Raw genomic sequence first — 10,000 nt, forward strand, 5'->3', positions numbered from 1 at the left:
TACACAAACAGACAGGGACACAGACACACAGACACAAGCACACACGCACACACACACACACACACACACACACACACACACACACACATGAACATTCACGCGCACACACTTATGGGCACACACCAGCGCATTCTCTCTCTCTCTCTCTCTCTCTCTCTCTCTCTCTGTTCTTTTATTTATTTTTTGTTTACACCTAACATAAGCATATGTATTTACTTTCATATACCCAGACTCATTCAGCAAAGCTTTCCAACTGAAGAAAAGAAAAACTACACAAAAAACAACGACAAAATCCTTTGGTCGATCTGAAACATACACCTTATACTCACTCTCTTCGTACCACCACCATCCTCCTCCCTTCCCTTCTTACACACACACACACACACACACACACACACACACACACACACACACACACACACACACACACACACTCCATCCCTACATCACAGCCGCATATTAACGGGGATGAAGTATTAAAAATTTTAAAAAATAATAATAATAAATAAAAACATTGCTGAGACTTTAGAGAGACATGGAACAGAATGAGGTGCAAGAGGAGAGAAGGGTAGAAAGGGAAGAGAGAGGGGGTGGGGGTAGGGGGCTAAATGCAGGGTAGTAGTGGCGGTGGTGGTGGTGTCTGGCAGGGAACAGGAGGAAGGGAGTAGTATATAGAGGGACGGGGATTAGACGGGGTGGGCACTGGATGGTGGTGGGGGACAGAGGGAGGATGAAGGAGCGGGAGGGAGGGGGACCTGGTAGGTGGTATGATGGGGGCGGGGGGGGGGGGGGTCACCTTCGCCCTCCTCAACCCCCAGCCACCACTCCCTCAACCACCCATGATGTGAGTTCTACGAGGGGAGGGAGTGGCTGTGTGGTGGTGGTGGGTGGATAAAAACGGGTAGGTGCCAAAATACCTGCGAGATAAACGGTAATAACAACGGCTGTCGAGTGCCAGAGTCTTCTATATAGGTGGGAGCGGAGATCTGAGGGAAGGTGGAGGGGGGTCAGGGGGGCAGGGGGGGTGGGTGGGGAGGAGGCGGAGCGAGTGGGTGGGGGAGAGGAGGAGACGCACCCGCCAAAAAAAAAAAAAAAAAGGGTGCTATTACTGCGGCCTGACAGGCCTGGTATTCAGAAAAGAGGAGAAGGATTTTCAGAGGCTGCAGGGCAGTTGTTGTCGGGATGATGGTTAACTAAGCATGTTGATGGGTAGGGGGTTATGGGAGGGAGGGGGGAGGGGGCGGGGTGGGCACTGCTGTCACTGATGTGGGAGGATGTATGTTATGTTGTTGCTGTTGTTGTTGTTGCTGTTGTTGTTTTGCCAACTACAGTGTTTTAAGTTGTGCCCTCCGTTTCCTATTTCACTGACACGTATAGAGAAAGAGAGAGAGTGAGTCCGTGTGTGTGTGTGCGTGCGTGCGTGCGTGCGTGCGTGTGTGTGTGTGTGTGTGCGCGCGCGCGCGTGTGTGTGTGTGTCGTGTGCGTGTGTTTGTAAAGGCATATGATCATCATAATCATAATGATATCAACAACAACAATAAAATAAAAAAATCACATCAAAATCCCCAGTAAATCATTTTTCTTCTTTATGGTTCTTCTTCTTCTTCTTCTTCTTCTTTTTCCCCCTATCTTCTCTTTATCTTTCTCCCGTACAGACGAGTGGGAACAAGCAAAACAAAGAGTTCCCGGCCACTCCACCTACTCCGGCACGCCTAGAACGAAATGACTCAATGGTTACACACATGCACAACATCTCTGGCTACGTATCGGCTTTTGAGCAACAACAACCCAACATAATACAGGGAAAGCCACACGCGCGCGCGCACACACACACACACACACACACACACACACACACACACACACACACACACACACACACGATTTAACCTCTTTATTCCTCTTCATATTGCTATGTACTGCTCGTGGTGAGGCCATGTAGCAAAAAAACCCATTATCCTTTATCCTCCTACCCCAGCCCCCTTCCCCAAAACCTCCACCCCCTCTACCCCTCTCCATCGCTCCACTGACCCACACCCCAGCCTCCTCCACCCCTGTCCTAACTTCAGACAAGGGTCCACCCCGTTTTTCTTTTCTTCAATACAACACGACTGATCTCCACGAATTTGTTCACTGTCTCGTGTTTGCCACCTGGTTAAAAAAAAAATTAAACCCCCCCCCCCCCCCCCCCACCAACCCACCGACCCCTCCGTCCGCCCCCCCCCCTCCCCCAAGAAAAAGAAACAAATTTCTATTACCCTTACTACTAATATTAATAACAACAACAATGATTACAAGAAGAAGAAGAAGAAGATGATTATTATTAATAACAACAATCATAGTAGTAGTAGTAGCAACAGCAGCAGCAGCAGTAGCAGAAGTATTAGTAGCAGTAGTAGTAGTAGTAGTAGTAGCAGCAGCAGCAGTAGCTGTAGTAGTAGCAGCAGCAGCAGTAGTAGTAGCTGTAGTAGTAGCAGCAGTAGCTGTAGTAGTAGCAGCAGCAGCAGTAGCTGTAGTAGTAGCAGCAGCAGTAGTAGCTGTAGTAGTAGTAGTTGCAGCAGCAGCAGCTGTAGTAGTAGCAGCAGCAGTAGCTGCAGCAGTAGCTGTAGTAGTAGTAGCAGCAACAGTAGTAGCTGTAGTAGTAGAAGCAGCAGCAGTAGTAGTAGTAGCAGCAGCAGCAGTAGTAGTAGTAGTAGCTGTAGTAGTAGTAGCAGCAGCAGTAGCTGTAGTAGTAGTAGCAGCAGCGGCAGTAGTAGCAGAAGTAGTAGTAGCAGCAGCAGCAGTAGCTGTAGTAGCAGCAACAGCAGCAGTAGCTGTAGTAGTAGTAGCAGCAGCAGCAGTAGTAGTAGCAGCAGCAGCAGTAGCCGTAGTAGGAGTAGCAGCAGCAGCAGCTGTAGTAGTAGCAGCAGCAGCAGCTGTAGTAGTAGTAGTAGTAGAAGAATTTTCTTTTGGCATCCAAATTATAAGTAAACGAATGCTCAATCCGTTTTTGTTTCTTCTTGTTTTGTTGTTTTTTTTGTTGTTGCTGTTGTTGTTTTATTGTTTATTTGCTATTTTACGTTCGTTAGCCTGTTTTCTTAGCTACACAGTGGCTGCTGGTGATGGATGTGACGCTGTGTTGGCGGAAGGATGAGATGAGGAGGGATAAGACTCGTGGACTTAGGTCAAGGTCAGATGGGAGAAAGGTTTGACAATGTGGGATGACAAAGACAGGGAGATTATTATTATTATGATTATTATTATTATTATTATTATTATTATATATTAATAAAACTTTCTTGATAACAGTAAAAGGTTCATGCTGATGATAATCGTGAATGAATAGGATAATTGATGCACCCCTTATCGCCCCTTCCCCGCCCCCCCCCCCCCCCCCCCCACACACACACACACACACATACATTTGTGTTATTACTGATAATAAGATCATATACTGACTGTTACTTTCCTTTCCTTCTGAAATTCATGTTTCCCTTCGTAAAAGTCAACTTGAACGACGATTATACTTCTTCTCTTTTTTTTTTAACCTTAACAAATCAAAGAAACATATGAGCACGAGCATAAACCCCAAACATGCGCGCGCGCGCACACACACACACACACACACACACACACACACACACACACACACACACACACACAACAGGCGTGCGCCCGGGCGCATGCAAAATGCACACATCCTCGTACGCGGCAGACGCGCACCTACTGATATTGATACTGACAAAAAAACACGTCCACAGTAAACATATAACCCGCGTTTGGCACCTTGACCAGCCTCGCCTCAACACACTCTTCACATACACAAACGCACTCAGGCATCTTCGGACGTCAGAAACAATTAACAACCACAATGACATGGTGTACCGGCACACGTGCTTACCGACGGTTGAAAGTACGTTCGTGCGCCAGCGCTACACACACACACACACACACACACACACACACACACACACTCGCGTTCGCGCGAGCGCGCACGCACATGCACACGCACGCACGCAGTCACACACACGCGCGCGCACTCGCACACACGCGCGCGCACTCGCACTCGACCGCACAAGGTCAATGCACACGGACCACACACACACACACACACACACACACACACACACACACACACTGCTCCGAGCAGAACAAGCCTCATGCTTGGCGAAGCACAGCCAACCAAATCGTGCAGAACAAGGCACGTGCTGGAGATCAGCCAATCGGAAAAGCAGAGACAGAAACAACTCAAGGGAAGTCAATGGGAAGCCACTTTATCAGTCATGGCTCGCGAAATCATTGGTTAAAACCACGAATACCAACAGGCATTCCGGTTATGCAGTAAGCAAAAGCAAGACCATAAGACGAGCAGGCATTGTAGTTTGTTTGGTTGGTCAGTTGGCTGGTTGGGTTTTAATTTGTTTTGGTTGTTGTTTTGTGTGTGTGTGTGTGTGTGTGTGTGTGTGTGTGTGTGTGTGTGTGTGTGTGTGTGTGTGTGTGTGTGTGGTTTGTTAGAAAAGCATGCGTTCACACGAAACAACAACCACTGCATAACTACAACAGTCATGCTCAGAGTTAAGCAAATTTTCGTCATCATCATCATCACCCCCCCACCACCCCAACCCACCTCTCTCTCTCTCTCCAAACAAGTTTTTTTCCCTTCGCACACACAAATGTATGAGCTAGACAGACATACAGACAGAGACAGAGAATGAGATACAGACAGACACACAGATCGCGTGGACAGAGACAGACAAACAAAATGAGACAGAACGACAGAGATGGAGAAAAGAAAAAAACAACTGACATAGTATGACGACATCATCTGGACAACATCATTTCCATCATGGTGAAATGTACCACAAATATGAAGTAACATTAAAATACTGAAATAAAGGATTTCCATGGTTTCTTAGGCTATCTGCATGAACAACACAGCAAACGATATCACCGTTATTCTATATTGCCTGAACACAGTAGAGCATACATCATGTATGATCAAGCAAATAATGTTGCACAATTTCAATTAACACAGTCCTAGCTATGCAAGCATAATTATGCGCTGAAAAAAAATACCAACGTTAGCAAACTACAGATTGAACATGAGCACCTTTGTATTATATCAATCAACCAATTTCTTTTTTTATTCAGTAACATCTTGACACTGTATCAACACATTACAAATCGCTTAGGCGCAATGTTCAAGGGAAACTGCGGCATGATATTGTAACTTGTTTCCAAACCCCACTTGGGTATAATTTTGCAGACACTCCAACCTCTCTTGGGCGTGTCACAGGCTTTCGACTTCGAGGTATCTTCGATTGAAATCCATTCACTCACTGTATGTGTTTATTCATTTTACCTATCTCCATTTTTTTGTTCTTCAACAGTTGTTGGTTTATTTATTTATAGTCTGTTCATCTAAGATGATGATATTAGACTTCAACAGTATTTCATTAAAAGTAGACTTCTTTATAGCGTTTTAATCTTTTATATCATAGATATTATGGGGGGAAAATGCCCTCGACTGAAAGGCTGATATCCAGACTGATATTCAAGATGAAGTGGAAGGGAAGAAGATCTTGGGGACATGCAGTAGGGTGACTGGGGGAAGGCAGGAGGTCTAGCAGCCAAGACATTACTCCAAGTACAAGGTGGGTTATGTATAGAACAAATCCAGTACATGATTTCTTTTGTTCCCAACAGATAATAACGCTGTGTTGTCTTCTGGATTCTCCTGTTTTACTCGGCGAACTAATTGAAGAAGGCACTGCTCTGCTTATCAGGTAAACAGTTTTCCCTTTGTGATCACATAGTCATGGATAGATGAACAAGTAAGTAGGCTTACTGTGATTATAGTATGAGTGGTTTGCTTCATGTAAGCATGCTATGTCTTTTTACGCATACATACCATCTTAGCGTGATTCTCGAACATTGCTCATGTCTTTTACATCATAAAATATGAATTTCTCCAATTGGAGAAGATGGAGTAATCTTGCATTCTGTAAGCAACAATCATAAAACATTTGATAAGGTCTAGAGGTAAAAAATACACTAGATATTTCATGAATCCACTGGAAATTGACATTATAATTACTGGAGAAAAAAAAACCCATGCAACTCAAATGACACATTCAAAATGCAATAAAAACTGCAAAAAGCCTGCGCCATAATCCATCTAATTTGACATACAGCATTCATATCATTAACGCCTCGCTGTACGTGTTTATTCATATGAACGCTTTGCTAACCAAAAAAGAAAAAAAAAAGAAATACAGCTACTTCGAGGCAAACCAGAAACTAACAAATGCATGAAAAGGAAAAGAAGAAGAAGAAGAAAAAGAAAAAAGAAAGATAAAAAAAAAGGAGGAAAAGTAGCGGAAGAGCATCTCCCCATAAGAAAATGTTAGAGAGTTCGTTAACGCAATGTCAAGACCAGGCAGTGCATTGTCATCACACACAGCTTCCATCGCCTTATACGAGGGCGCCGAAAGAATTTGCAAAAACAAAAAAAAAAAAAAATTAAAATAAAAAAAAAAAACGCAAGGCCAAGGTCACGCAAGACCAAGATCAAAACACGCTTGAAGGACACACGTAGAAGTTTGCATCAAAGTCAGTTGGGACGCAAGCGCTGGGTAGGGGGGGGGGGGGGGAGGGAGGAGGAAGAGAGGGAAGAGAAAGGAAAGGAAGGAGTTCTATGAAGTTAAAGAGTTCAGGGCACGTCAGTAGAGAAGAGGAAATATCAGAGTATGCAAATCAAGGTCATTCGCCAAGGTCAGGGGTTGTTGCCAGGACTACTACAGCCGGCGGAGAGAAAGAGGGGAACGCACGAGCGAAGCAATCAAGGTGAAGGTCACTCACTTGCGAGAAAGCCACTGAGAGCCCCGCCTGGCAGGAGCCCTGTCTATGATAGCCCCACTTCTCTGTTTGGGCACACACACACACACACACACACACACACACACATCGGCATGTCTCCGTTATTTCCAGGAATGACATCACTCTCTAGCTTTCTAGGTGACTTATTTGGTAAACAAAAAAATATATCAATCGAAAGAAAATAAAACAAAATATGAATATAAATAAATAAATGAATAAATAAATAAACAAAGAAACAGATAAATAAATAAATGAATAAATAAATAAATAAATGGATGAACAAACGAATGAATAAATAAAGAAATTATAAGGAGAGAATGTCGTGGGGGGTATGGGTGGATTTATACGGATGCAGGGTAAAGGGCCCCTTATGTTGGACGGATGGGAAGGATGATCATGATAATACATAATGATGATGATGACGATGATCACGATGACGGCGACGACGACGACGAAGAAGAAGAAGACCATGATGACAACGGCGATAAGCACGATAATGACGACGACGACGATGGTGATGATGATGACGACGACGATGGTAATGATGACGACGACGACGACGATGATGATGATGATGATGACGACGACGATGGTAATGATGATGACGACGACGGTACTGGTGGTAATAATGGAGAAAGCAACCTGCTGGCGATAGGAAGTGGGTTGTTATAACAGTAACAGGTATAGCAACAGAACGGAAGAGGATGGGGGGGCGGGGGGGGGGGCGGGGGGGGGGGGGGAATGTCATACGACACTTCGTAGAAAGAACAGAGTCGCAGAAGACGCAAGAACAACAATGACAGCGTTTCTAATCATTACAGTCATAATCATAACACCCCAGTGAAAAATAACAAACATCTGAATAACAAGCATCATTCACGTGATAAGGTAAACAGTACCTGCCGGAGGGGAATGGTACATGGGGACGGGGGTGGGGGTGGGGGGGGGTGGCCAGGAATGTGGCAGGGAGAAGTTCTTAGCAATACTGGCAGAAGGAGGGGAAAAATACAGCTGCACAGCGGCAGCAGCAGCTAGCAGTAGTGATAGTGGAGTGGGGGCTTAGTGGTAACGCGTCCGTCAAGGAAGCGAGAGAATCTGAGCCGCGCACGGGTTCGAATCTCACACTCGCCAGTATTTTCTCCTCCACCACTAGACACCTTGAGAGGTGGTCTGGACGCTAGTCATTCGGATGAGACGATAAACCGAAGACCCTTTGTGCAGCACGTGTAAAAGAACCCACAGCAACAAAAAAAAAGGAGGAGGGGGTTGTCACTGGCAAAATTCTGTTTAAACAAAATCGATTTTGTAGGAAAACAAGGCCACAGTAGGCAGACAAAAAGGGTGGCGCTCTCAATGTAGTGACGTGTTCTCCTTGAGGTAAACAGCCCGAATTTCACACAGAGAACAAATCTGTTGAAGCGGAAAAGAGCAATACAATATAATACAATACAATACAGTACAACAGCAGCAGTTTTCGTGGTAGGTGGTGGTGGTGGTGTACTTAATTGTCATCAATTACAATAGCCGCTGAAAAGAAAAAGTGCATTATTTCCGCAGGTAGCAACAGCACCTGTAGCCAGCAACACATCGCTGTTCTCTGTGCGTCATTAATTCATTATAACCGCATGCGCGCTGATTAATATCATACCCATACACACACGAATCTAGCCAACATGTCGCTTGCTGTTCACGTCACGCGCACGTGCACTTGAGAGCGCTTCTCGGCTCTAAAGAGCTTCCCCTTACTACTGCTACTACTACTGTACAGAAAGTCTTTGCTCTCTCACACACACACACACACACACACACACACACACACACACACACACACACACACACACACATACACACACACACACACTACCCTACATATGAAAAATTAAAAAATGAATATATTAAATACTGGAGAGATAAAAGAGAAAAAAACATTAAAGCTAAAATTTTACAATACGATTGTAGCAGAGTACAAAACTGAAACCTATCTTTTAAATATATCAGATACAAAACACAGACAAGGTTTAACGAATAAGCGCGCATAACCTAAAGATTGAGAAAGGTAGATATTTAAATATTCCACAAGAAGACAGATTGTGCAACAAGTGTAACATCCTGGAAGACGAATCCGTCTTCTTGATCATTGTATTAAATATAAAACCTTTAGGCAACAATTTTTAAAAGATATTCAAAATTCGAATAACACAGGAAATATTCCCAGTCAGGTGATGCTAACAGATGATGAATATATACAAACAAGATTAGGAAAATTTGTTTATGAATGCTGCTGCAATTTACTGCATTAACTGATTGATTAATTGTGTGTTTTTCATTCATTCATTCATTTACCATTGCATTTGTGTCTTATAAACCTTATGGTTTCATGACAATAAAATCTCTTCTATTCTATTCTATTCTATTCTGTTCTATTGTTTCCCACACACTAAAATGTTCGCAAGCAGCTTGCTAGCAATGCAGACGCGACACACTTATTCTCAACAGATGTGCCAACATATGGATGACATCAAGAGAACACAGAAGTTAGAAGTGGGAGCTGGGGGTTGGGGTGGGGAGGCTTGGAGGGGGGGGGTGGCGTGAACAGAGCAACTATTATTGTAGACATCAGGAATTCTGTCAGACAGAACCTCCTTAAAAATGGTCATGGAGGGGGAGGGGGTGGGTGGTACAAAGAAAGGAAAAAAACAAAATTATGGATTACAATATGCTGCAACAACTCCTGTTGCTTTTTTTCCCTTTTTTTCCCCATTTTTTTACTTCGTGTAATAAGTCACGGAAAAGTGAAAGAACGGAAAGGTGTGCGTTCTTTTACACATTCAGTGACATTGTACAGGACATGCGGTGCGTGTGTGGGGGGCGAGGGTGTGTGTGTGTGTCTGTGTCTGTGTGTGTCTGTGTGCGTGTGTGTGTGTGTGTGTGACAAAAAGTAAAAAAAAAAAAAAAAAAAAAGGGGGGGGGGGTTGTTGTTCATCATCCACATCTGCAAAAGAATAGTTTTCTCAGACTTTAGAACATATGTTTTCATCACGAAAACACGAAACCAGTTCACTTCCACTGACAACACATTGCCAGTCCAAAACTGTGGATCAAAAGAATGAACACAATACAATGATACACAAACACACAGTTA

The 10,000-nt window shown here is 44.0% G+C and overlaps 1 protein-coding gene across 2 annotated transcripts in view; it reads right to left on the reverse strand.

Annotated features, from left to right (window-relative positions):
* The window catches only part of LOC143293676 (integrin alpha-8-like), a 255,395-nt gene that overhangs the window by 123,454 nt on the left and 121,941 nt on the right, over positions 1–10,000 (reverse strand). Inside the window, exon 6 of one of the 2 annotated variants that reach the window (XM_076604833.1) lies at positions 6,841–6,902. The exons of the other annotated variant lie outside the window; for it this stretch is intronic. Within the exon in view, the coding sequence (XP_076460948.1) occupies positions 6,841–6,902 (62 nt within the window). The remainder of the gene's footprint in view (positions 1–6,840; positions 6,903–10,000) is intronic. 2 annotated transcript variants of the gene reach the window in all.

This window comes from Babylonia areolata, chromosome 19 (assembly GCF_041734735.1).
Source record: "Babylonia areolata isolate BAREFJ2019XMU chromosome 19, ASM4173473v1, whole genome shotgun sequence".
NCBI lineage: Eukaryota > Metazoa > Mollusca > Gastropoda > Neogastropoda > Buccinidae > Babylonia > Babylonia areolata.